This window comes from Salarias fasciatus, chromosome 15 (genome assembly GCF_902148845.1).
Source record: "Salarias fasciatus chromosome 15, fSalaFa1.1, whole genome shotgun sequence".
Taxonomy (NCBI): domain Eukaryota; kingdom Metazoa; phylum Chordata; class Actinopteri; order Blenniiformes; family Blenniidae; genus Salarias; species Salarias fasciatus.
In genome coordinates, this window is record NC_043759.1 from 4,907,074 (window position 1) to 4,934,970 (window position 27,897).

Sequence of the window (27,897 nt, forward strand, 5' to 3'; positions counted from 1 at the left end):
CAAACATATCAGATAGGTCATAAGGTGAACCATGAAGAAGCGGAGAGACAGAATACGTTACTGTCCATGGTGCTGAAACATTTACACTTGTTAACTAAACACACTGCCCCCTCCACACATGTTCACATAAGAATATTTCTTCCCTCCCTCCGTCTCTCTCTCTCTCTCACACACACACACACACACGCTCACAAAGTTCATCTGTTGAAGAAATTCCACCCGCTTCATGAGCCATTGTACAGCTTTTTACCATTTTTTAGATGTTCAGTTGTTTTGTCAACAGTGTTCACGGTACAGATTGGGAACAGCTGTGGTTGTATGGTGCCTGTTAAAGGAGCACAGTTCTGGCTGCTGGGGGGGGATGTTGACCCCGGCTGGACGTGGCTGACCAGCTGTTTACTCCCATCGCTTCTCGGATACCACTCCGATGGCTGTGTAAGGCTCAAAAGATGCAACAACACACTTGTTTGCAGTAAAGCGTGATTTATTTGAGTCCCATGAAGAGACAACGATCTGATTTCCAATTGATCCCGACAGGTTCCAGTAAGACGCCAAAGAAAGTGGCCTGACAGCTGTCTGACAGCTCCACAGCGTTTCCACAACGTTCTCTCATTGCTTTAAAAACCTGTTTGCCCTTCTGGAGTCACAAATATTAGTTTCACTTGGTTTCAGCACACACGTATGAATATACTAAAAGTATTCACTCAAAAAGATTAATAACGTGGTTCACACACTAATAAATGATTAATACGAACCGTGTGACTGTAACGACCAAACAGAGGGACACAAGCAGTGGTGCACCACTCAGTATGGCTTGGGGTATTGTTAGGTCCAGTGGGAACTGCTTCCTGTGGGGGCGGAAACGTTGAAGAGCAGTTCGATATTGCTCCACTCTTCTCTCAAGGGACTCTATTTGGAGCTTCATGATATGGTTCTCTCACGTTGAGGTGTGGAAGGCCACACGGCGTTCGTGATTCCAACGTCAGCTATAGTCACGTCATTTATCTCCTTTGTGGGCGGCGAGTCCTGAATAACGCGGGCATCGAGGTGCATTATTCAACACTTGCTGTTGAGCCCGTTACTCTCTGGTTCTCGCTGTCTTTGACTTGATGACAGGAAGCGTTTGAAAATTCACCATCAAGTGACTGATGAGGACTTTGGACTGGGATTAAACAAGTTCTCTTCTTCCCACTCCTTTTTCAGCAGAATAAGAAAAAAAAGGGGGGGGGGGGGGGGTTAATGTTGCAGTTTTGTTTGTCTTTCTGTTGTAATCACTTGAATTATTGATTGTTTTAAGCAAGTTTCTTGCAATATTACAATATTCTGCAAATTATGTATAAAGTACAAAGAACACTTCAGCCATAGATATTCAGAGCAGATTTAAAAAAAAAAGAGAAAGTAACTACAACTTGAAGGAACAGGGATCTTCACCAAACCTAAATCTAGAACCACAGTGAGGGAACGTTGCAGTTCAGTACAAGGAGTCCAGTTATGGAACAATCTAGATCTAGAATCAGGAGAATGTAACTCACACACCACATTCACTATGTTTTAGATCAGAGTCACCATCAAAACACAAAGAAGCACAAAGAGGATCTGATATGAAGCAGCAGTGTGAAGAGCCAGAGAGGCTGCAGGCCGCTCACTCTGCTGCTGTCTGGGAGTTGTCTGCTGGTTCTCCTCTGGGGTTTCTGTTGTTTGCTGCTGGTTTTCAATGTTGACAGAATATGATGACATGAGATGAAGGAGCAGAGAAGATTAGTTCATTCTTCTTTATGCTCACTTAAATTCAAGCTACTGAAAACTGTTCAGTATTGACTGAGCTCAGAGAGAAATGGATTACAGATCACATGAAAAGACTGATAACAAGGAATTTCCTGACAGACTTCAGTTTACAAACTGATTTTATATTTTCAGCCAACATCAGTTCTTTAGAGCCCACAAGGTGATGAGATTGATTAGAAAGAGGAATGTCTCAAACAGGGAGGAGGAGGAGGAGGAGGAGGGGACACAGCGATTAATCTTTGTCACATCCTGAGGAACCCTGGTTCGATGCTGGACTCTCACAGCTCTTCACACTGTACCACTGACACTCGGAGCTTCTGGTGGGTCCTCTGGACGAAGCTCTGCTCTCAGTCGTCCTCAGAGTCATCCTGATCGTCATCCTCATAGTCGTACTTGAAGTCTTCCTTGTACCTGCAGAGAGATGAGAGGAGATGATCAGAGTCTCTGAAGCAGTGAGGACTTCAGTCCTGTTCAGAGCAGCAGTCAGCAGCTCAGAGCTCATGAAGGACCACCACTGTCAGACCAACACAACAAGCCTGTGGCTCCTCTGATTGGCTGACTGTGTGTCCTCTGCTGTCCAATCCTGAAGCTGCTCAGCGTTCTCCTCTCACAGCCTCACTGAGAGTCAAACACTGGATCTTTGTTCTCACACTGACTGTGTTTAGTCCAGACCTGCTGAAAGCAGCATGGACTCACTCCAACCATCTACTGACCTCAGAGTCTGCAGGCTGCAGTCTGGACTCTGCTGAAGATCAACCAGCTGCTGCACATCTGGAGCCTGCAGCTGGTTGGAACGCAGGTCGAGCTCCTTCAGGTGGGAGGGGTTGGACTTCAGAGCTGAGGCCAGAGAAGAACAGCTGATCTCTGACAACTTGCATTCAGCCAACCTGAATAAAGAGAGAAAGCAGCAGAATCAGTGAGGAGGAACCGATCAGATGTATTGATGGAGAAATAATCAGCTCTACATTACTGAGTCCTGATCAATGAGCTGTTCTGTTGTTTTGGATCTTCATCACACACAACATTCACACTCCTCCTCATGTCCACACACACCAGTGAGCTGCTGCTGAGCTCAGTCCACTCTCTCACTGCAGGATCAGAGTCTCAGATCACAGCTGCTGACAAACATTTCTCCTTCTATAACAGTAACAGTCAACTGACCCCAGAGTCTGTTTCAAGAAATGAGCCAAAGCAATGGAGAAAAACTATTCCTCTTTAGATGGGACTAATCAGACTGGTCCTTCGTCTCCATTTCTTCTTCTTCAGAAGGTTGGAGCTCCGAGGAAGTGAAAGAAGAACTGGGGTTCTTCTTCTCTCTGATTTGTTTGTTTGTTTTTAAAGTAGTGAACTCGGGGCGTGCATCAAGAGAGCTCTACTACAGATCACCATTGGTGTAAGCCACCACAAGAAGATAAGGTAACTGAGTCCACAGGTAGAATGTGAAGAGTGATTAAAGATCAGTGTGATCATGCAAATGTGATAGCGATAGTGTTTCATGCATATATGACCTCTGACCCCTCAGAGGGCCAGAAGCAGGTCAGAGAGGCCCTCAGTGCTCAGACAGTCGGTGGCCATCACAGAGCCCAGACCCGAGCCACTTCCCCAGGCAGACGCCGGTCCAGCAAAGCCCCCCCCCCAGGTTGGAGAGGCACTCTGGGCCACTCCGCAGTGGGTGGTGTCTGGGACTCCACACCCACTCACATCATCCATCCATCCATCCATTTTCTACCGCTTATCCGGGGCCGGGTCGCGGGGCAGCAGTCTCAGCAGGGATGCCCAAACTTCCCCGTCCCCAGACACGTCCTCCAGCTGCTCTGGGGGGATCCCAAGACGTTCCCAGGCCAGCCGAGAGACATAGTCTCTCCAGTGTGTCCTGGGTCTTCCCCGAGATCTCCTCCCAGTGGGACATGCCTGAAACACCTCCCCAGGGAGGCGTCCAGGAGGCATCCTAACCAGATGCCCGAGCCACCTCAGCCGGCCGCTCTCGATGTGGAGGAGTAGCGGCTCTACTCCTCATAGTCCTAAGCTTTACTCTTATTGTCTCATGCTAACTGTTGCCAAAGCTGTCCGTCCCTGGGAGTGGGATCCCTCCATACTGTGGTTCTCCCCAAGATTTCTTCTTTTCCCACTGGGTTTTTGGAGTTTTTTTCTTGCCGGATGTGAAGGCCTAAGGTGGTGGTTGCTTCGTTTTGTCTCGTTACTGTGAATTTGACTTATTAACATTATGCTTATTCACTGTTTTTATTGTTTTAACATTATCACATTATTTAGGCCCAATCCCATTTCTCTTTTTAGCCCTCCCCCTTGGCCCGACCCCTGTGAAACGGAGTGCGAAGGAACGCTGCCATCTTGCCGGTCTTGGAAGGCTTTCTGAGAAATCTGTCATCCAGTGGCGACCGGTGGCGAGGGGCGCTTGTTTTGTTCGCCTGGACCGTCAGTGGCGTCATTTTAAGCGTGGCAAAAATGTTTTTCTGAAATTGTACAAGATTTGGGTGACATGAGAAGTTCACGTGATAGTGTGACCAATAAGACGACACCAGGGCGTACTGAACTGTCACGTCACCGTTTCTTAAAAGCGGGATCCTGGACTAATGAGAGCCCTGTATTGTGCCCTGTGCCTGGAGTGTGTGTGTGAACTGTGAGCCTCTGGTGAGTAACTTTTACTGAAGTTAGTCTGATAAATGGAGTAAAATGTGTTGCTTTTGTTAATGTTAATATGGATCAATGAGGCATTATTTCAATGAATGTGGTAGTTAAAAAAATGTTTTATACGACAGTGTTTTGTTTACAGCTGCCCTCATTCCGTGGTTTTTTAGTGAGTGGCGGTAAAAAAAAAAAGATAAAAGAGGGAAAGAAATGTTCATCCATTTTGCTTCATGTTAAAGCTATAGTGTGTAACTTTAATACGTCTATGAATGTCCTTTTTAGCCAAGCCACTGCTAGTGGAGATGACAAAATGCAGATTAAGCCGATCGGCTCCTCCAACATGTCGCGGGATTTTTCAATATATACAATTCTTGCTATGCGTGTCGACCGGCGACATTCCCGCGCTGGTGTGCAGGAAATTACGCATTTTACGTCACAAGAAGGGAGGGGGAGGACGGGGAGGGTCTCATAGCAACAGGCCCAGCTCAGGCAGAATGAGGAAGCGGCATGGCAGTTAATCCAAAGAAACGGCCGAGAAAGAGTCCTGAAGTGGATCCTACCACCAAAAAAAAAAAAGCCTGGACGGTCGGCAGGATTGCTGGCGAAGGAAAGTGACAGACAGAGAAGGCAAACGAGGATTTGTATTGGCGTGGCTTTTCCTCGGTGGAGAGCATTGAAAGCAGAAAAAGAAAACCATAATAACCTCTTCAGAAGAGTCCATCTTTTTTTCAAAAACTGTCCTTATTCACAGAGAATAAAAACTGTTTCCAGCAGTGATTCGTGCTGTAGAAACGCAGCGGCAGCCGTGCCAGTGGTTGAGGGGAGAGAAGGGGGGGGGACACCTGGGCGTCCGTCATATGGAAGCTCCGGCTTTATTGTTGTAAGAATTCCACTAGAGGGCGACCGAAGTTACGCACTATGGCTTTAAAACTGAGAAATGTGATCAGTTCATTGAATTTACAGTAAAAAGTGGTTAAGAAGCTGTGTTACAAGGTATATGTATAGGAATGTGTGTTTATATGTATCTGTTTAAATGTAAAAGTATATTTTGTTTATGAAAACAACACAGTGACCCTGTTTTTGGCCTTTGCGGGCCGGCTCTTTTTCTTTGTCTTTTTCTTGTCTTCCTTTGTTTTCATTCCCTTCCTATGTATGGATTCCTGTGCTGATCTGCAAGACTACTTCTTCTAGTAGGGATTCTTCCGGTGTCTGTAAAGGTAACACGGGACCTCAGTGGTTGTGGCGGGCCAACCCAAGCAGAAAAAAACACAGAGACTGATTAATTTAACAAAATAAGGGACTGATTTATTGATTGTGGTTGATATCTTTTGTCTGGAGACCTGAAAAGCTAAAATTGTTTTGTTATAATTTATTTTTCTACAACTGTTTTTTTTTTTTTTGTTCAATACAATCTATTTATATATTTACTTTTGACACGTGTGAGATTCTTTATTCAGTCACTCATTGCAATTTGTCGACGCTCCCTTTCTCCTGTAGCGACCCAGACTTCTGAATACTGGTCCACAAGGTAATTGAAGCACTGATGGAATACATATCTGTATCTCCCAGTCTTTAACCATTAACAGTTAGAGCTGAGGCAGGTTACACATATCGCACCTGTAGCTGCAGGTGGGACCGAGAAGCCCTTGCAGTGGACTGTGAGGTAGCACCAGGTGTCAGTGTTTACACAGAGCTGGTAGCAGAGCTGATGCTTGGTTCAGGCTCTGATACAGTGGGCTGAGGTTTGACTCACTGATTGTATTTCAGTGATGTCTTTTTTTTCACAGTGTCAACATTTGTCATGTCCCGGAATCCAAAGTTTTTAAATCTTGCATCCAAGTAGATGCTAAAACCAAGACTGTAAAATGTTTCAATTCCTGTAAAAATGGTGTTGGCACTATGCTGACAACACAGCACGAGCTTGTTACCCTGGGCATCAAGAGTTGCAGTTGACCGCAGAAGAAGTGTCACCAGAAGGATCTCTTTTGTAATAGACACATTTTTCAGCTGATACCTCCCTCAGAACTTCTTCAGATGGTCTCAAGGCATCCAGTGTGAGACCAACCAAGGACCAACCTTCCACGGTCAAGCAAAGTGAGCTTCTTTCCAAAAAGACAAAGAGCAGTAGTCACGGCGTCCTTCTTTTCAAGCACTCTTTAAAACATGTAGAACACAGAGTTCCACCTTATTTCAACAGACTGAATGAGCTTGTGCTCTGGAAATGTCTGTTGCTTTTGGATTTCCCTGAGCTTCTCCATTGCATTTGTGCTGTGATGGAAAAATGCTACTATAGCACTGTGCCTCTGCTGGATGTGTAAAAGCTCAGGGATGGCCTTAAATTAGTGTCTGACAACGAGATTTATTGTGTGTGCGAAACACGGGTAATGTGCCCACCCTGCTTTGAGCACTGCAGCCACCAAATTGGCACCACTGTCTGTTATCACTGCCTGGATTTTGACAGTTATATCTATTTATCTGCAATTCTTTTTTAGCTCAGCGCAAATATTGTCTGCAGTGTGCTTCCCAGAAAAGGCACAGGTTTCAAGCACATATGCTTGCATTTCCCAGTTGTCGTCAATAACATGAAATGTCACAGTTAAATAAGGCTCTGTTGCTCCAGATGTCCACATGTCAGTTGTTAATACTACACTGTTGGCAGAATCCAGACATTTCAGACATTTCTGATATTCTTAAAGACATTTCTTCGTACAATCACTGATATACATTAACTTACATATTGTGGTTTTTATTCTTTTCTGTTTTGAACATTAACAGTTCGGGGTATTTTTATATTAATGTTGTTAAAGTCTGACTTCTCAGTTTTCACCTCTTCTCTGCAGAACTCCAAATCCTTCAACATCTGTTTCCTGAATCTTTTCTAACTTTGGTTTTAAATGTCAGCTGAAATGAGGAGTGAGTTCTTCTCCATTGGTTGGGCTCATTTTTTGAAACTGAAATCACATTTTCAAAACTCTAAGATCTTTTGGCTCAGCAGTCTCACAGTTCAGCTCGACACCATAGTTCACTTTCTGAAGCTCATCTCTCTCCCAGAACTGTTCACTCATGTTTCAAAGCTACATTTCTTTCCCATATAAACAGTCAAGCATCTCCAAAATGTAAAGATCCTTCTCAACAGCATTGGCTCATTTTTCCAAACAGACCAGACGTTCTCAGTTCTCTTGGTTCTCTTGTCAAAAACAGCCTGGACAGTTCAGCAGAACCACATGGTTCACCTGTCAAAGACCAGACCTCTTCAGAACAGTTCACTCAGGTGGAAAAACTACATTTGTTTCTCAAAGAAATGATCAAAGTCTTCAAAAAGCTTCATCTCTTTGTCATCGTGAGTCACTGACAGTCAGAATGTAGAGATGTTTTGTCTTTAAGGCAGAGGAACATTGAAATATCCCTCATCTACCTTTCAGTCTGAGCCCAGTCCTTCATTCACAATCATTACTGTGAAAGTTTTTTGTTTTTCACAGGAAGAAGAACCTTCAATTTATGACTCACACATTGCTCTCATACTTCCAAGGAAATAATTATTTTATTTACACACAAAGTAACTTCATCCATCAGAGTTCAACATACTGTAATACACACACAAAAGGAGCAAACAAATGAACAAAAACTGTATTAAGCCCACAGTGCTGTAAATCAGTGGCGATTGCTCTAAGACTGCAAGGGAAGCTCAACTTCCCCTAAAATGTCAAAAAATAAGTGGTCCAATATTTACTGTTGTGTGTACATTTCATTGACTAAATATGCGCTACAACACGTTCATCTTTTGTTTAGCATCAGCTACTTATCTCAGGTAATTGACTCGGATTTTTTCTCACTCCTCCTCGCAGCGGCACCGCACTTTAAACAGCTGGACGCTGAGCGTCCATGCCAGTGTTGCCAGGTGGGAAATGTAGGATTATCGTACCAGAGATATAAAATTATCGTATTTTGAGGAAAATTATCGTACACCCGTCATAATCAAACTAAAAAAGTCTATTGATGTGCTATAGTCACTGTCGTGCTGAAAAGCGTCACGGCTTTGCGCCAATACGGATTGGACCAAAGAACGTCTGAATGGATTCATCAGCAGCACCACAGTTGCGTTCGGCGGATGTGTCCCCCATAAACAATGACGGGTGGGAACTAATGAGCCAAACCATGAGGCCTGGAGGCCACCTCATGTCAGGAAATAGACATAGCACCAGGCTTTAAAGGGAAATAGTTTCCATGATAAGTGACAAGGAAATAAAGATCTGGCTTTAAGTATTGAAATGTTATTTTCAGTGAAACAACATTGTCTCTGTGCTCACAATGAAAAAAGGTCATAAAATAAACAAAAACTGCACTTATGCAAACTTAAGAGGGCCTGTGTCATGCCTAAACTTCATTTTTGCCAGAAAGTGATTTCCAGTAGGCGGAATCAGTTTTTGTCAAGCAAAATAAGCTGATTTTGACATTGTAATGTCTTTACTCATTTTTCAAGTGGTATAAAGTATTGGTTGTGTTCAAATGTTGTAAATCTGACTCTGCTGTATTATATTAAAAAAATTGGGGCAAAATATCCCTCTGTATACAATACCAGAGGCATGAATATGTCTTTGGCAAGCAAAATAAGCTGATTTTCACATAATGTCCCTTTACTCAATTTTCAAACCGTACAAAGCACTGCCTGGGATCAAATCACTCTGTTGAGAGATCTAGTAATTTTGGTGCAGAAAAAAAAAACACATACAACAAGGCAGCTGGACGTACAGGAGGCTATCACATGCAAACACATAGAAACATCGTTCGATGTTCATGAACAAACTTGTTTGAGCCGGATGGAGGCTGCTGCAGAGACACAGAAGCTGTGCTTTTCAGCAGCCGGTGGAGCAGCTCCGTTTTTTCTTCTATTGTTTTTTTTCCCCCCTTTCCTCACTCATGGGGCGCAGCGGACTATTCAGCCAATCATTACCGTTGTTCTGAGGCAGGCTCACATTTAGAAAAGCAGATTGGCTTGAAACTTGTCACGTGGAAAGAGATGCCTTCAGGGTTCACCAAAAAAAATCCAACAACAGCTGCGAAAGGCTGATTACAACCAATTACAACCACACTTTCACGGAATGGTCAAATTATTGTATATTTGGCCTTTTTTGGGATTATTGATCGTACATCGTACAGAGGGCAAAATTATCGTACAAATACGATAATTATCGTCCACCTGGCAACACTGGTCCATGTGGAAGCGAGAGTGGGTTGTTCCGCTGCAGTGAAACTGGACGCTCATTGGATAAAATGCTGGGCTGGTCCCGCCCATCGGACTACGGAGCTTCAAAGGGGTCTATGGGCAGTGGGCTGGCCTGGACGCTGAGCTTCTGCGTGCTGATTGGATGATCTGTCTGAAGCTTGATTGAAAGCGAAATGAGCAAATCAGTGATCTTGAAGTTAAAAAAAATGCACCAAAGCGCTTCTGAAGTTTTTCATTCTGTTGTTCTGAGTTGATCCGGAGGCTTTACTGATCCTCGGAGACTCACCCTCGTTCTCAACCCTCAATCTTAAAAATGCACGCTCCCGCGAGTCAAGTCTTGTCCCAACTCTCAAATATGTTGAGCAAAAGGACGAGTTTGAGGGAGGTTATGTCCCTCAATGTTGAGATTTTCCCAGACCACCTTTGGTGGTAAGGGATATCCAGAATGCATTGCTGTTATGCTGTTGTTTTTAATTTATTTGAAGCGTCTTTGAGTATCTTGAAAAGCGCTATATAAATAAAATGTATTATTATTATTGTTATTATTATTATTGCGCGTGTATAATACACACACCTGTATCTGAGTCATCAGTGCTGCCATGTGACTGAAGAGTCTTCTCCTTCGCGCCGCTTTTCTTGTTTCTACAGACAATCTTGAAAAGATTCGCAAAGCTCACGCAGCTGGAGTTTCCATTTCTTGTTTATTTCTGGTTTTTTTTTTCTTCTTCTACGTCGAGTAGTGCTGCGATTCAACTGATATAGTGCTGCCCTCTTCAGTCTAAGGGTGTAACTGCGTTTAAGTGGTGTCCCATTTCCAAGTCACATTATATTCCTCAACTCTCATTTTTGAGGGACCCTCAGATTGAGCTTTGAGCTTGAGTGTTGAGATTGAGGGTGAAGATGGGAATTGGAATTGGCCAAACGACTAGCGTTGTGTTTGGAGACTCGTTTAGGTCACTCTGCGGTTTCTGTCCTCCACCAGCAGCTGGAGCTTCTCCCCGTCTCTCACTCTCACTCTCAGGCGGTCACACAGCGCTCTGGCCTCTGCAGCAGCTCCAGCTGCTCACAAGCTGCACACAACAGCAGACAATGTGAATGTTGTGGACCAGATTTTGGCGAAGCCATTTGATATTCTTCCTTACGAAAAGACAATTGGTGTTAAACTGCAGAACAGATCAACTCCTAAGACTGAGCTGGTGCCAAAACGTGGGGAAAAGTAACAGGTCTTTTCAGCTGTCCTGGTCTGACCAGGTGAGCTGCTGACTGGAAGCGCTGTCACCAATAAAATATCCTGCTGGCCATGCCACTGGATGAAACCATCTCAGGGATGTGTTTTCTGGTCACAAGTGGGCTTTGGGGATCTGTCTAACTTTGTCAGGGCGTACAAAAGGCATGAAAGCTAATAGAATTTACATACAAAAACAGACACATTTTACAATGTATGCTAAAAATGAGCTTCCCCTTTTTGGAAGACCAGCAGCCGCCACTGCTGTAAATGAAGCTGGAGTTTAACAGCTCACTGCTTCACTGCTCACCCCCCTGACCGTCCTCCTCACCCCCTGACCGTCCTCCTCACCCCCTGACTGTCCTCCTCACCCCCCTGACTGTCCTCCTCACCTTCATGTAAACAGATCCACGTCTGATCTTCACAGTACTGCAGTTTGTTCTTGACAGATTTTGACAGTTGATCAGACTATTGATCACTGATACAATGAAATACTGCTCATATGTTTTGGAGAGAACAACCATGAGACTGAGAATCTATCAATCAGTTGAGATCAACATGATCTATTCACTTGGAAATTGTGTTAAATCGAGCCTGACTGTGCTTCATAAGTTGCAAAGATGCTCTGAGACACTGAGACATGGCCAAAGCTATTTACAATGTGGTGAAATGAAGGGAAACACTGTTCTGTTGTGAGCAGTTACAGAGTAGTTTGGAGGTTTGTCCATGTTGTTTTGAGAATGTCATTTCTGTTTCAAGAAATGAGCCAAAGCAACGGAGAAAAACTGTAATCCCGTTTAGATGAGACTGACCACACTGATCCTTGGTCTCCATTTCTTCTTCAGAAAGTTGGAGATCCGTGGAAGTGAAAGAAGAACTGGGGTTCTTCTTCTCTCTAATTTGATCTTTGATCTTTCAGAGAGCTCAACTGATGTGAAGACCAAACAGAAGCAGAGCCCAGTGGAGGACATGTCAACAGCCAAGGTTACTGGACAGAAAGCCAACAAGTCCAGAGTCTGCAGAGTTGCTGAGAGTCTGGAGCTCCAGCTGGGAGATCAGTGACAGCTGGATCCAGGAGAGATCAGCCTGCTTTGAAAGCTGAAGGTCAACATGGAGCGTGTCAGAGGTTCACAGTCAGTGATCCACTGCAGCAGCTTTCTTCTTCTAGCAAGCTTTGAAATGTGGAGCTGCACACGACTCTGCCACCGTCACAGGACTAAAGACCAGAGAAGAAGCTCCGGTCCTCATTGAGATCCTCTGTGGATCACTCTCAGACCAGCCTGATGTCTGACCTTTATGTCAACACAACTGTACTGAAACACACTTAAACATGGATTCTGACCTCAGAGTCTTCAGACGGCAGAGTGGACTCTGCAGAAAACCACACAGCTGAGAAACTGCTGGATCCTGAAGATCATTCCAGCTCAGGTTCAGATGTTCCAGATGTTTCTGGAGGGAGGGGTTGGACTTCAGAGCTGAGGCCAAAGAAGAACAGCTGATCTCTGACAAACTGCAGCTCCTCAACCTGAATAAAGAGAGAAAGAAGTGAGATTAGAGAAAAAAGTTTGATGTTGAAGTGACTGAGAGCTGAAGAAGGTTCAGACTGGAAGAGTTTAGAAATGTAAAGTCCAAACAGCTGAAGCCTCCAGGAGGAGAAGAGCTCTCATCAACATGCTGCAGAGCTCCTTCTCTCCACTCTCCCTCATCACTGTGTGGAATTTGTTATCATATTATCATCAAATCAAATCAAACTTTATTTGTCGAGCACTTTTTCATATTTATAAAAACAACGCAAAGTGCTGAAGAGAACAAACGATCATAAAATCAAAAGAATAAAAACCGCACCATCAATAAATATACACACACACACACACACACACACACACACACACACACACACTGAATTATTTGCACACAGCAGAGGAGACATGGCATGGCACTAAGCATCATGGGAAAACACTACCAGTGGGGCCGTTCACAGCAGGAAAAGGTGAAGGTCATTAATACTGGGGCCCCAGCGCTCGACCCCAGACCCCGCCAGACCAAGGGGAACCTGCACACCGAGGTGTGGAGACCCCCAGGCCAGCCAGGACCAGAGGACTCGAGCACAGTGACCCCAGCAGAGGACCAGGACCAACTCCCGGTGTGAAGAACCCCCCCTGAGGAAACACTGGAGCTAAAACAGCTAAAGACATAAAAAGACATAATACAAAGTTAATAGTAAGATAAGATTATAAAGTAATAAATTAAAATAAGTTAGAAGTACATAATAAAAATAGAACAAATAAATAGGATAAATAGATTAAAATAAAAATGATAATAAAAAATAAAAATGATGGAGATAAGAACTATAAAAGGTCAGTTGAAAGCCAGATTAAAAAGGTGTGTTTTTAACCTGCCTTTAAAAATATCAACAGACTCTGCGGTCCTGAGGTTCTCCGGCAGGCTGTTCCACAGGCGGGGGCCGTAGTGGCTGAAAGCCGCCTCGCCATGCGTCTTGGTTCTGGCTTGGTTCTGATGACATCATCTGATTTTATTTCATTTTTGCTGGTGTTTTCTCCCTGTATTTATGTTGAATTTTTGTTGTATACCTATGTTTCAGTGTAATTATACTGAAAGAAAAGGGGCACGCTGCAGTACATCTGTGCATGCGGTACGTGCTGGATCTACTTTTTGCTCAGACGCGATGTTGACTGGTGATGCTGAGCTGTTGTTTACCTGGCAGGACAAACTGTGTTCTTCAGAAATAAACTTTGAAGAAACAGTTTTGGAGTGTCTGAAGCGTGAGTAGACACTGTGTCATCAAGTCAACACACCCTTTACGATGGGAGTTATTAATAATAATAATAGATTTTATTTGTAACGCACTTTACATTTAAAATCAAATCTCAAAGTGCTACAAGAGGCACAGGGTTAAAACAAGCACAGGGTAAAAACATTACAATACAAGCAACATATTAAGCAACATTATTGTTGGTATGCCTTTCTGAAGAGGAAGGTCTTCAGTCCTTTTTTAAAAGCGCCCACCGTCTGTGGGGCCCTAAGGTGGTCTGGGAGAGCGTTCCACAGACGGGGAGCTGCGGCTTCAAAGGCCCGGTCCCCCACGGTTTTGAGCCGTGTCCTGGGCCGAACCAGACGATGCAGTTGGCCTGACCGGGTCCGGGCAGAGGTGTGTGGTGTGAGCAGTTCAGCGAGGGAGGTGGGGGCCGCACCGTGCAGACAGTGATGGGGGGGCAGGAGGATCTTGTACTCTATACGGGCCTGAATGGGAAGCCAGTGGAGAGAGTGAAGGATGGGAGTGATGTGCTCATATTTCCGCCCCTCATCAGGACTCTGGCAGCGCTGTTCTGTACATACTGGAGCTTTTGGAGGCTCCTGCCAGAGATCCCGATGAGGAGGCGTTACAGTAGTCCAGCCTGGAGGAAACAAAGGCGTGGACAAGCTTCTCTGCAGCAGGGAGGGAGAGGGAGGAACGCAGTCTGGAAATGTTACGAAGGTGGAAGAAGGATGTTTTGCAAATGGAGGTGACATGATTGTCAAAAGAGAGGTGGGGGTCAAACTTGACCCCAAGGTTTGTAACAGAGGGAGAGAGGGGAATGGTGTGACCTGGGAATGAAACAGAGGTAAGAGGAGAGGAGCGGAGTTGATGAGGAGGACCCGTTTGAATGGCTTCTGTTTTTGAGCCGTTAAGCTGCAGGAAGTTTTGACTCATCCACGCCCCAATATCCTCCAGGCAGGAGCTGAGGGTGGAGACAGAGGGGGTAGGAGAGCTGTTGGATGAAATTTTGATGTAGAGTTGTATGTCGTCAGCATAGCAATGGAAGTTTATTCCATGCTTGCTGACAACACGACCAAGGGGAAGCATGTATATGGTAAAGAGGGAAGGACCGAGTACGGAGCCCTGGGGGACCCCACACTAAACTAGGGACGCTAGTGCAATAAAACCGTACAATGACTGATTTACATTAACTTGCATGTTGTGGTTTTTATTCTTTTCTAACTCTTAGAACACTAAAAGATTATTATTATTTTTCTTTTTTTCAATTTTAATGTTCAGGTCTGAATTCTCAGTTTTCACCTCTTCTCTACAGAACTCCAAATCCTTCAACATCTGTTTCCTGAATCTTTTCTAACTTTGGTTTTGAATGGCAGCTGAAATGAGGAGTGAGTTCTTCTCCATTGGTTGGGCTCATTTTTTGAAACTGAAATCACATTTTCAAAACTCTAAGATCTTTAGACTCAGCAGTCTCACAGTTCAGCTCGACGCTATAGTTCACTTTCTGAAGCTCATCTCTCTCCCAGAACTGTTCACTCATGTTTCAAAGCTACATTTCTTTCCCATATAAACAGTGAAGCATCTCCAAAATGTAAAGATCCTTCTCAACAGCATTGGCTCATTTTTCCAAACAGAACAGACGTTCTCAGTTCTCTTGGTTCTCTTGTCAAAAACAGCTTGGACAGTTCAGCAGAACCACATGGTTCACCTGTCAAAGACCAGAGCTCTTCAGAACAGTTCACTCAGGTGGAAAAACTACATTTGTTTCTCAAACAAATGATCAAAGTCTTCAAAAAGCTTCGTCTCTTTGTCATCGTGAGTCACTGACAGTCAGAATGTAGAGATGTTTTGTCTTTAAGGCAGAGGAACATTGAAATATCCCTCATCTACCTTTCAGTCTGAGCCCAGTCCTTCATTCACAATCATTACTGTGAAAGTTTTTTGTTTTTTACAGGAAGAAGAACCTTCAATTTATGACTCACACTTTGCTCTCATACTTCCAAGGAAATAATTATTTTATTTACACACAAAGTAACTTCATCCATCAGAGTTCAACATACTGTAATACACACACAAAGGAACAAACAAATGAACAAAAACTGTATTAAGCCCACAGTGCTGTAAATCAGTGGCGATTGCTCTAAGACTGCAAGGGAAGCTCAACTTCCCCTAAAATGTCAAAAAATAAGTGGTCCAATATTTACTGTTGTGTGTACATTTCATTGACTAAATATGCGCTACAACACGTTCATCTTTTGTTTAGCATCAGCTACTTATCTCAGGTAATTGACTCGGATTTTTTCTCACTCCTCCTCGCAGCGGCACGGCACTTTAAACAGCTGGACGCTGAGCGTCCATGCGGAAGCGAGAGTGGGTTGTTCCGCTGCAGTGAAACTGGACGCTCATTGGATAAAATGCTGGGCTGGTCCCGCCCATCGGACTACGGAGCTTCAAAGGGGTCTATGGGCAGTGGGCTGGCCTTGACGCTGAGCTTCTGCGTGCTGATTGGATGATCTGTCTGAAGCTTGATTGAAAGCGAAATGAGCAAATCAGTGATCTTAAAGTAAAAAAAAATGCACCAAAGCGCTTCTGAAGTTTTTCATTCTGTTGTTCTGAGTTGATCCGGAGGCTTTACTGATCCTCGGAGACTCACCCTCGTTCTCAACCCTCAATCTTAAAAATGCACACTCCCGCGAGACAAGTCTTGTCACAACTCTCAAATATTTTGAGCAAAAGGACGAGTTTGAGGGAGGTTATGTCCCTCAATGTTGAGATTTTCCCAGACCACCCTTGGTGGTAAGGGATATCCAGAATGCATTGCTGTTATGCTGTTGTTTTGAATTTATTTGAAGCGTCCTTGAGTATCTTGAAAAGCGCTATATAAATAAAATGTATTATTAATATTGTTATTATTATTATTATTATTATTATGATTATTGCGTGTGTATAATACACACACCTGTATCTGAGTCATCAGCGCTGCCATGTGACTGAAGAGTCTTCTCCTTCGCACAGCTTTTCTTGTTTCTACAGACAATCTTGAAAAGATTCGCAAAGCCCACGCAGCTGGAGTTTCCATTTCTTGTTTATTTCTGGGTTTACTTTCTTCTTCTACGTCGCGTAGTGCTGCGATTCATCTGATATAGTGCTGCCCTCTTCAGTCTCAGGGCGTAACTGCGTTTAAGTGGTGTCCCATTTCCAAGTCACATTATATTCCTCAACTCTCATTTTTGAGGGACCCTCAGATTGAGCTTTGAGCTTGAGTGTTGAGATTGAGGGTGAAGATGGGAATTGGAATTGGCCAAACGACGAGCGTTGTGTTTGGAGACTCGTTTAGGTCACTCTGCGGTTTCTGTCCTCCACCAGCAGCTGGAGCTTCTCCCCGTCTCTCACTCTCACTCTCAGGCGGTCACACAGCGCTCTGGCCTCTGCAGCAGCTCCAGCTGCTCACAAGCTGCACACAACAGCAGACAATGTGAATGTTGTGGACCAGATTTTGGCGAAGCCATTTGATATTCTTCCTTACGAAAAGAAAATTGGTGTTAAACTGCAGAACAGATCAACTCCTAAGACTGAGCTGGTGCCAAAACGTGGGGAAAAGTAACAGGTGTTTTCAGCTGTCCTGGTCTGACCAGGTGAGCTGCTGACTGGAAGCGCTGTCACCAATAAAATATCCTGCTGGCCATGCCACTGGATGAAACCATCTCAGGGATGTGTTTTCTGGTCACAAGTGGGCTTTGGGGATCTGTCTAACTTTGTCAGGGCGTACAAAAGGCATGAAAGCTAATAGAATTTACATACAAAAACAGACACACTTTACAATGTATGCTAAAAATGAGCTTCCCCTGTTTGGAAGACCAGCAGCCGCCACTGCTGTAAATGAAGCTGGAGTTTAACAGCTCACTGCTTCACTGCTCACCCCCCTGACCGTCCTCCTCACCTTCATGTAAACAGATCCACGTCTGATCTTCACAGTACTGCAGTTTGTTCTTGACAGATTTTGACAGTTGATCAGACTAATGATCACTGATACAATGAAATACTGCTCATATGTTTTGGAGAGAACAACCATGAGACTGAGAATCTATCAATCAGTTGAGATCAACATGATCTATTCACTTGGAAATTGTGTTAAATCGAGCCTGACTGTGCTTCATAAGTTGCAAAGATGCTCTGAGACACTGAGACATGGCCAAAGCTATTTACAAAGTGGTGAAATGAAGGGAAACACTGTTCTGTTGTGAGCAGTTACAGAGTAGTTTGGAGGTTTGTCCATGTTGTTTTGAGAATGTCATTTCTGTTTCAAGAAATGAGCCAAAGCAACAGAGAAAAACTGTAATCCCGTTTAGATGAGACTGACCACACTGATCCTTGGTCTCCATTTCTTCTTCAGAAAGTTGGAGCTCCGTGGAAGTGAAAGAAGAACTGGGGTTCTTCTTCTCTCTAATTTGATCTTTGATCTTTCAGAGAGCTCAACTGATGTGAAGACCAAACAGAAGCAGAGCCCAGTGGAGGACATGTCAACAGCCAAGGTTACTGGACAGAAAGTCAACAAGTCCAGAGTCTGCAGAGTTGCTGAGAGTCTGGAGCTCCAGCTGGGAGATCAGTGACAGCTGGATCCAGGAGAGATCAGCCTGCTTTGAAAGCTGAAGGTCAACATGGAGCGTGTCAGAGGTTCACAGTCAGTGATCCACTGCAGCAGCTTTCTTCTTCTAGCAAGCTTTGAAATGTGGAGCTGCACACGACTCTGCCACAGTCACAGGACTAAAGACCAGAGAAGAAGCTCCGGTCCTCATTGAGATCCTCTGTGGATCACTCTCAGACCAGCCTGATGTCTGACCTTTATGTCAACACAACTGTACTGAAACACACTTAAACATGGATTCTGACCTCAGAGTCTTCAGACGGCAGAGTGGACTCTGCAGAAAACCACACAGCTGAGAAACTCCTGAATCACGAAGATCATCGTTGTCACTGAGGTCCAGATGTTCCAGATGTTTCTGGAGGGAGGGGTTGGACTTCAGAGCTGAGGCCAGAGAAGAACAGCTGATCTCTGACAAACTGCAGCTCCTCAACCTGAATAAAGAGAGAAAGAAGTGAGATTAGAGGACAAAGTTTGATGCTGAAGTGACTGAGAGCTGAAGAAGGTTCAGACTGGAAGAGTTTAGAAATGTAAAGTCCAAACAGCTGAAGCCTCCAGGAGGAGAAGAGCTCTCATCAACATGCTGCAGAGCTCCTTCTCTCCACTCTCCCTCATCACTGTGTGGAATTTGTTATCATATTATCATCAAATCAAATCACACTTTATTTGTCGAGCGCTTTTCATATTTATAAAAACAACGCAAAGTGCTGAAGAGAACAAACGATCATAAAATCAAAAGAATAAAAACCGCACCATCAATAAATATACACCACACACACACACACACACACACACACACACACACACACACTGAATTATTTGCACACAGCAGAGGAGACATGGCATGGCTCTAAGCATCATGGGAAAACACTACCAGTGGGGCCGTTCACAGCAGGAAAAGGTGAAGGTCATTAATACTGGGGCCCCAGCGCTCGACCCCAGACCCCGCCAGACCAAGGGGAACCTGCACACCGAGGTGTGGAGACCCCCAGGCCAGCCAGGACCAGAGGACTCGAGCACAGTGACCCCAGCAGAGGACCAGGACCAACTCCCGGTGTGAAGAACCCCCCCTGAGGAAACACTGGAGCTAAAACAGCTAAAGACATAAAAAGACATAATACAAAGTTAATAGTAAGATAAGATTATAAAGTAATAAATTAAAATAAGTTAGAAGTACATAATAAAAATAGAACAAATAAATAGGATAAATAGATTAAAATAAAAATGATAACAAAAAATAAAAATGATGGAGATAAGAACTATAAAAGGTCAATTGAAAGCCAGATTAAAAAGGTGTGTTTTTAAGATGCCTTTAAAAATATCAACAGACTCTGCGGTCCTGAGGTTCTCCGGCAGGCTGTTCCACAGGCGGGGGCCGTAATGGCTGAAAGCCGCCTCGCCATGCGTCTTGGTTCTGGCTTGGTTCTGATGACATCATCTGATTTATAATTCATTTTTGCTGGTGTTTTCTCCCTGTATTTATGTTGAATTTTTGTTGTATACCTATGTTTCAGTGTAATTATACTGAAAGAAAAGGGGCACGCTGTAGTACATCTGTGCATGCGGTACGTGCTGGATCTACTTTTTGCTCAGACGCGATGTTGACTGGTGATGCTGAGCTGTTGTTTACCTGGCAGGACAAACTGTGTTCTTCATAAATAAACGTTGAAGAAACAGTTTTGGAGTGTCTGAAGCGTGAGTAGACACTGTGTCATCAAGTCAACACACCCTTTACGATGGGAGTTATTAATAATAATAATAGATTTTATTTGTAACGCACTTTACATTTAAAATCAAATCTCAAAGTGCTACAAGAGGCACAGGGTTAAAAACAAGCACAGGGTAAAAACATTACAATACAAGCAACATATTAAGCAGCATTATTGTTGGTATGCCTTTCTGAAGAGGAAGGTCTTCAGTTCTTTTTTAAAAGCGCCCACCGTCTGTGGGGCCCTAAGGTGGTCTGGGAGAGCGTTCCACAGACGGGGAGCTGCGGCTTCAAAGGCCCGGTCCCCCACGGTTTTGAGCCGTGTCCTGGGCCGAACCAGACGATGCAGTTGGCCTGACCGGGTCCGGGCAGAGGTGTGTGGTGTGAGCAGTTCAGTGAGGGAGGTGGGGGCCGCACCGTGCAGACAGTGATGGGGGTGCAGGAGGATCTTGTACTCTATACGGGCCTGAATGGGAAGCCAGTGGAGAGAGTGAAGGATGGGAGTGATGTGCTCATATTTCCGCCCCTCATCAGGACTCTGGCAGCGCTGTTCTGTACATACTGGAGCTTTTGGAGGCTCCTGCCAGAGATCCCGATGAGGAGGCGTTACAGTAGTCCAGCCTGGAGGAAACAAAGGCGTGGACAAGCTTCTCTGCAGCGGGGAGGGAGAGGGAGGAACGCAGTCTGGAAATGTTACGAAGGTGGAAGAAGGATGTTTTGCAAATGGAGGTGACATGATTGTCAAAAGAGAGGTGGGGGTCAAACTTGACCCCAAGGGTTGTAACAGAGGGAGAGAGGGGAATGGTGTGACCGAGGAATGAAACAGAGGTAAGAGGAGAGGAGCGGAGTTGATGAGGAGGACCCGTTTGAATGGCTTCTGTTTTTGAGCCGTTAAGCTGCAGGAAGTTTTGACTCATCCACGCCCCTATATCCTCCAGGCAGGAGCTGAGGGGGGAGACAGAGGGGGTAGGAGAGCTGCTGGATGAAATTTTGATGTAGAGTTGTGTGTCGTCAGCATAGCAATGGAAGTTTATTCCATGCTTGCTGACAACACGACCAAGGGGAAGCATGTATATGGTAAAGAGGGAAGGACCGAGTACGGAGCCCTGGGGGACCCCACACTAAACTAGGGACGCTAGTGCAATAAAACCGTACAGTCACTGATTTTGCATATTGTGGTTTTTATTCTTTTCTAACTCTTAGAACACTAAAAGATTATTATTATTATCATTTTTTTTTTTTTTTTCAATTTTAATGTTCAGGTCTGACTTCTCAGTTTTCACCTCTTCTCTGCAGAACTCCAAATCCTTCAACATCTGTTTCCTGAATCTTTTCTAACTTTGGTTTTAAATGTCAGCTGAAATGAGGAGTGAGTTCTTCTCCATTGGTTGGGCTCATTTTTTGAAACTGAAATCACATTTTCAAAACTCTAAGATCTTTTGGCTCAGCAGTCTCACAGTTCAGCTCGACGCTATAGTTCACTTTCTGAAGCTCATCTCTCTCCCAGAACTGTTCACTCATGTTTCAAAGCTACATTTCTTTCCCATATAAACAGTCAAGCATCTCCAAAATGTAAAGATCCTTCTCAACAGCATTGGCTCATTTTTCCAAACAGACCAGACGTTCTCAGTTCTCTTGGTTCTCTTGTCAAAAACAGCCTGGACAGTTCAGCAGAACCACATGGTTCACCTGTCAAAGACCAGACCTCTTCAGAACAGTTCACTCAGGTGGAAAAACTACATTTGTTTCTCAAACAAATGATCAAAGTCTTCAAAAAGCTTCGTCTCTTTGTCATCGTGAGTCACTGACAGTCAGAATGTAGAGATGTTTTGTCTTTAAGTCAGAGGAACATTGAAATATCCCTCATCGACCTTTCAGTCTGAGCCCAGTCCTTCATTCACAATCATTACTGTGAAAGTTTTTTGTTTTTCACAGGAAGAAGAACCTTCAATTTATGACTCACACTTTGCTCTCATACTTCCAGGGAAATAATTATTTTATTTACACACAAAGTAACTTCATCCATCAGAGTTCAACATACTGTAATACACACACAAAGGAACAAACAAATGAACAAAAACTGTATTAAGCCCACAGTGCTGTAAATCAGTGGCGATTGCTCTAAGACTGCAAGGGAAGCTCAACTTCCCCTAAAATGTCAAAAAATAAGTGGTCCAATATTTACTGTTGTGTGTACATTTCATTGACTAAATATGCGCTACAATACGTTCATCTTTTGTTTAGCATCAGCTACTTATCTCAGGTAATTGACTCGGATTTTTTCTCACTCCTCGCAGCGGCACGGCACTTTAAACAGCTGGACGCTGAGCGTCCATGATGAAGCGAGAGTGGGTTGTTCCGCTGCAGTGAAACTGGACGCTCATTGGATAAAATGCTGGGCTGGTCCCGCCCATCGGACTACGGAGCTTCAAAGGGGTCTATGGGCAGTGGGCTGGCCTGGACGCTGAGCTTCTGCGTGCTGATTGGATGATCTGTCTGAAGCTTGATTGAAAGCGAAATGAGCAAATCAGTGATTTTAAAGTAAAAAAAAATGCACCAAAGCGCTTCTGAAGTTTTTCATTCTGTTGTTCTGAGTTGATCCGGAGGCTTTACTGATCCTCGGAGACTCACCCTCGTTCTCAACCCTCAATCTTAAAAATGCACGCTCCCGCGAGTCAAGTCTTGTCCCAACTCTCAAATATTTTGAGCAAAAGGACGAGTTTGAGGGAGGTTATGTCCCTCAATGTTGAGATTTTCCCAGACCACCCTTGGTGGTAAGGGATATCCAGAATGCATTGCTGTTATGCTGTTGTTTTTAATTTATTTGAAGCGTCTTTGAGTATCTTGAAAAGCGCCATATAAATAAAATGTATTATTATTATTATTGTTATTATGATTATTGCGCGTGTATAATACACACACCTGTATCTGAGTCATCAGTGCTGCCATGTGACTGAAGAGTCTTCTCCTTCGCGCCGCTTTTGTTGTTTCTACAGACAATCTTGAAAAGATTCGCAAAGCCCACGCAGCTGGAGTTTCCATTTCTTGTTTATTTCTGGGTTTACTTTCTTCTTCTACGTCGCGTCGTGCTGCGATTCATCTGATATAGTGCTGCCCTCTTCAGTCTAAGGGTGTAACTGCGTTTAAGTGGTGTCCCATTTCCAAGTCACATTATATTCCTCAACTCTCGTTTTTGAGGGACCCTCAGATTGAGCTTTGAGCTTGAGTGTTGAGATTGAGGGTGAAGATGGGAATTGGAATTGGCCAAACGACGAGCGTTGTGTTTGGAGACTCGTTTAGGTCACTCTGCAGTTTCTGTCCTCCACCAGCAGCTGGAGCTTCTCCCCGTCTCTCACTCTCACTCTCAGGCGGTCACACAGCGCTCTGGCCTCTGCAGCAGCTCCAGCTGCTCACAAGCTGCACACAACAGCAGACAATGTGAATGTTGTGGACCAGATTTTGGCGAAGCCATTTGATATTCTTCCTTACGAAAAGAAAATTGGTGTTAAACTGCAGAACAGGTCAACTCCTAAGACTGAGCTGGTGCCAAAACGTGGGGAAAAGTAACAGGTCTTTTCAGCTGTCCTGGTCTGACCAGGTGAGCTGCTGACTGGAAGCGCTGTCACCAATAAAATATCCTGCTGGCCATGCCACTGGATGAAACCATCTCAGGGATGTGTTTTCTGGTCACAAGTGGGCTTTGGGGATCTGTCTAACTTTGTCAGGGCGTACAAAAGGCATGAAAGCTAATAGAATTTACATACAAAAACAGACACATTTTACAATGTATGCTAAAAATGAGCTTCCCCTTTTTGGAAGACCAGCAGCCGCCACTGCTGTAAATGAAGCTGGAGTTTAACAGCTCACTGCTTCGCTGCTCACCCCCCTGACTGTCCTCCTCACCCCCTGACTGTCCTCCTCACCCCCTGACTGTCCTCCTCACCCCCCTGACTGTCCTCCTCACCTTCATGTAAACAGATCCACGTCTGATCTTCACAGTACTGCAGTTTGTTCTTGACAGATTTTGACAGTTGATCAGACTATTGATCACTGATACAACGAAATACTGCTCATATGTTTTAGAGAGAACAACCATGAGGCTGAGAATCTATCAATCAGTTGAGATCAACATGATCTATTCACTTGGAAATTGTGTTAAATCGAGCCTGACTGTGTTTCATAAGTTGCAAAGATGCTCTGAGACACTGAGACATGGCCAAAGCTATTTACAATGTGGTGAAATGAAGGAAACACTGTTCTGTTGTGAGCAGTTACAGAGTAGTTTGGAGGTTTGTCCGTGTTGTTTTGAGAATGTCATTTCTGTTTCAAGAAATGAGCCAAAGCAACGGAGAAAAACTGTAATCCCGTTTAGATGAGACTGACCACACTGATCCTTGGTCTCCATTTCTTCTTCAGAAAGTTGGAGCTCCGTGGAAGTGAAAGAAGAACTGGGGTTCTTCTTCTCTCTAATTTGATCTTTGATCTTTCAGAGAGCTCAACTGATGTGAAGACCAAACAGAAGCAGAGCCCAGTGGAGGACATGTCAACAGCCAAGGTTACTGGACAGAAAGCCAACAAGTCCAGAGTCTGCAGAGTTGCTGAGAGTCTGGAGCTCCAGCTGGGAGATCAGTGACAGCTGGATCCAGGAGAGATCAGCCTGCTTTGAAAGCTGAAGGTCAACATGGAGCGTGTCAGAGGTTCACAGTCAGTGATCCACTGCAGCAGCTTTCTTCTTCTAGCAAGCTTTGAAATGTGGAGCTGCACACGACTCTGCCACAGTCACAGGACTAAAGACCAGAGAAGAAGCTCCGGTCCTCATTGAGATCCTCTGTGGATCACTCTCAGACCAGCCTGATGTCTGACCTTTATGTCAACACAACTGTACTGAAACACACTTAAACATGGATTCTGACCTCAGAGTCTTCAGACGGCAGAGTGGACTCTGCAGAAAACCACACAGCTGAGAAACTCCTGGATCCTGAAGAGGGTTCCGGCTCAGGTCCAGATGTTCCAGATGTTTCTGGAGGGAGGGGTTGGACTTCACAGCTGAGGCCAGAAAAGAACAGCTGATCTCTGACAAACTGCAGCCCCTCAACCTGAATAAAGAGAGAAAGAAGTGAGATTAGAGGACAAAGTTTGATGTTGAAGTGACTGAGAGCTGAAGAAGGTTCAGACTGGAAGAGTTTAGAAATGTAAAGTCCAAACAGCTGAAGCCTCCAGGAGGAGAAGAGCTCTCATCAACATGCTGCAGAGCTCAGTCCACTCTCTGTCCCTCCAACATCTGGAATCTTCCTCAACTCCTCTCAGTCCTTTGACTCCAACAGATTCTAACTTCAAGGCAGTGAACTGACCTCAGAGTCTCCAGTTTACAGTTTGGACTCTCCAGTCCAGAACACAGAATCTCCACTGATGAATCCTCCAGGTCGTTGTCACTCAGGTTCAGATGTTTCAGATGGGAGGGGTCAGACTTCAGAGCTGAGGAGATCACTTCATAGTGAGGATCAGAGAGTCCACAGCCAGGAAGACTGTAATGAGACCCAGAGAGGACAGGACAGGATGAGAGAGGACACTTTGTTGGACTTTTGGACATCAGACCTGCTCTCCTGTAGAAACAGCACAACCTGCTACACCGTGCTGCAGGTCTTTAGTCCTGTTCCTGCTGAGTCTGACAGGAATTATTTCATCAGATGGAAACAGTCTCAAGAAGATCAGAGAAGATCTGCTGCTTTATTCTCACACTGTCTGAGGGCTGATGAGAGGAATTCAACAAACTGGAAAATATTTGAATGTTCCAGACAAGAAGAGAAGCAATGTGAATTAGAACATGAAGGAAGACTGACAGCCTCAGTCTGAACAGATCCTGAGAACTGAGCCAACCTCTGCAGGGGATTGTTGACACCGAGGAACAGCAGTAAATGTAGGGAATAATGGGACGAGTGGACTGATGGGTTCTTCAGGACAGCTCACTGATGATCATCTCCACAGAGGAACTACAGGAACTGCGTTCTACAAACATCACTGAGACATTGATCATGAAGACTTGTGGACTCACTCAGCCTTCCTGCAGTTCTTCACAGCTGGGATCAGTCTGAATCGTCCCTCCCATGATGTGTTGTATTTATACAGGTTAAACTCCTCCAGGACCTGGTCTGACATCTGCAGCATGTAGGCCAGAGCTGAGCAGTGGATCCCAGAGAGTCTCTTCTCAGATCTGTTCTCTGACTTCAGGAACTCTTGGATCTCCTGATGGACTGAGAGGTCCTTCATCTCCGTCAGACAGTGGAAGATGTTGATGCATCTGTCAGGAGACACTTTATCACTGTTGATCTCCTTCAGGTTCCAGATGACTCTCTGGATGATTTCTGGACTGATCTCTGTCCGACCCAGCAGACCTTCTAATAGTCTCTGGTTGGATTCCAGAGAAAGGCCATGAAGGAAGCGGACAAACAGGTCCAGGTGGTCGTTCTGACTCCTGACGGATTTCTCCAGGACGACCACCAGCAAATCATCAAGAGATCTGAAAGCATGATCCTCTCCAAAGAAGGTCTTCAGTGCGTCTGTCTTCCTGCTGGTGAAACAGTGGAACATGGAGACTGCAGCCAGAAACTCCTGAACACTCAGATGGACGAAGCTGTAGACGGCTTTCTGGAAGATCACAGACTCTCTCTTGAAGATCTGAGTACAGATTCCAGAGTACAGCGAGGCCTCAGTCACATCCAGACCACACTGCTCCAGGTCTTCTTGGTAGAACAGGATGTTTCCTCTGTCCAGATGTTCCAAGGCCATCCTGCCCAGCTTCAGAAGAAGCTCCCTGTCAGCCTCCGTCAGCTCCTGTGGACCAGTCTCAGGTCCTTCATGGTACTTGAGCTTCTTCCTGTGTGTCTGAACCAGCACAAAGTGGGAGTACATGTCAGTCAGGGTCTGGGGCAGCTCTCCTCTCTGCTCGCTGCTCAACATGTGCTCCAGAACTGTAGCAGTGATCCAGCAGAAGACTGGGATTCCACACATGATGTGGAGGCTCCTGGAGGTCTGGATGTGGGAGATGATCCTGCTGCTCAGCTCCTCATCACTCAGCCTCCTCCTGAAGTACTCCTCCTTCTGGGCGTCAGTGAAGCCTCGCACTTCTGTCAGTCTGTCCACACATGTTGGAGGGATCTGATGGACCGCCGCCGGTCTGGAAGTGATCCAGACCCGAGCCGAGGGCAGCAGATCCCCCCGGATGAGGTTAGTGAGCAGCTCGCTGACTGAAGACTGCTGGAAGACGTCAAGCAGCCGCCGGCTGCTGCTGAAGTCCAGAGAAAGTCTGCTTTCATCCAGACCGTCCAAGATGAAGAGCAGCCTGCAGACATCCAGCTCCTCTGCCGTCAGCTTCTGGAGCGTGGGATGGAAAACAGCCAGCAGCGAGAGGAGGCTGTACGGCCGCTCTCCCAGCAGGTTCAGCTCCCTGAAGGAGAGCACCACCAGCACCCCCACATCCTGGTTCTCCAGGCCCTCGGCCCAGTCCAGACTGAACTTGTGCACCGAGAAGGTTTTTCCACTGCCGGCCACGCCGCTGGTCACAACCACTCGGATGTGTCTGTGCTGCTGGGCCGAGGCTTTGAAGATGTCCTGAACCCTGATGGCAGAGTGATGGAGGCTCTTCTTCCTGATGGCAGAGTGACGGAGGCTCTTCTTCCTGGAAGCTGTCTCCAGAAGCTTCAGCTCAGGCTCCCTCTGAAGCTCCTCACTGTGTTCCTCTGTGATGTGGAGCTCAGTGTAGATCCTGTTGAGGAGGCTTCCTCCTCCTGCTTCATCACTTCCTTCAGTCACACGTTCACATTTCCTCCTCAGACTCTTCTTATGTTCTTCGAGAAGCTGCTGCAGACCCACACCTGCTCAGAGACAACAACAA

The 27,897-nt window shown here is 45.1% G+C and overlaps 2 protein-coding genes across 2 annotated transcripts in view; both read right to left on the minus strand.

The window, feature by feature from the left end:
• Window positions 1–27,897, minus strand: part of LOC115402059 (NACHT, LRR and PYD domains-containing protein 4C-like) — an 868,403-nt gene that overhangs the window by 447,920 nt on the left and 392,586 nt on the right. The gene's annotated exons all lie outside the window — the stretch shown is intronic.
• Window positions 464–27,866, minus strand: LOC115402063 (NACHT, LRR and PYD domains-containing protein 12-like; the record flags this gene model as incomplete). Its single annotated transcript, XM_030110490.1, has 6 exons — window positions 464–2,196; window positions 2,499–2,672; window positions 12,223–12,405; window positions 18,547–18,732; window positions 25,358–25,531; window positions 26,059–27,866. Coding segments are annotated over 6 exons (2,589 nt in total), but the record flags the coding sequence as incomplete, so codon positions are not given.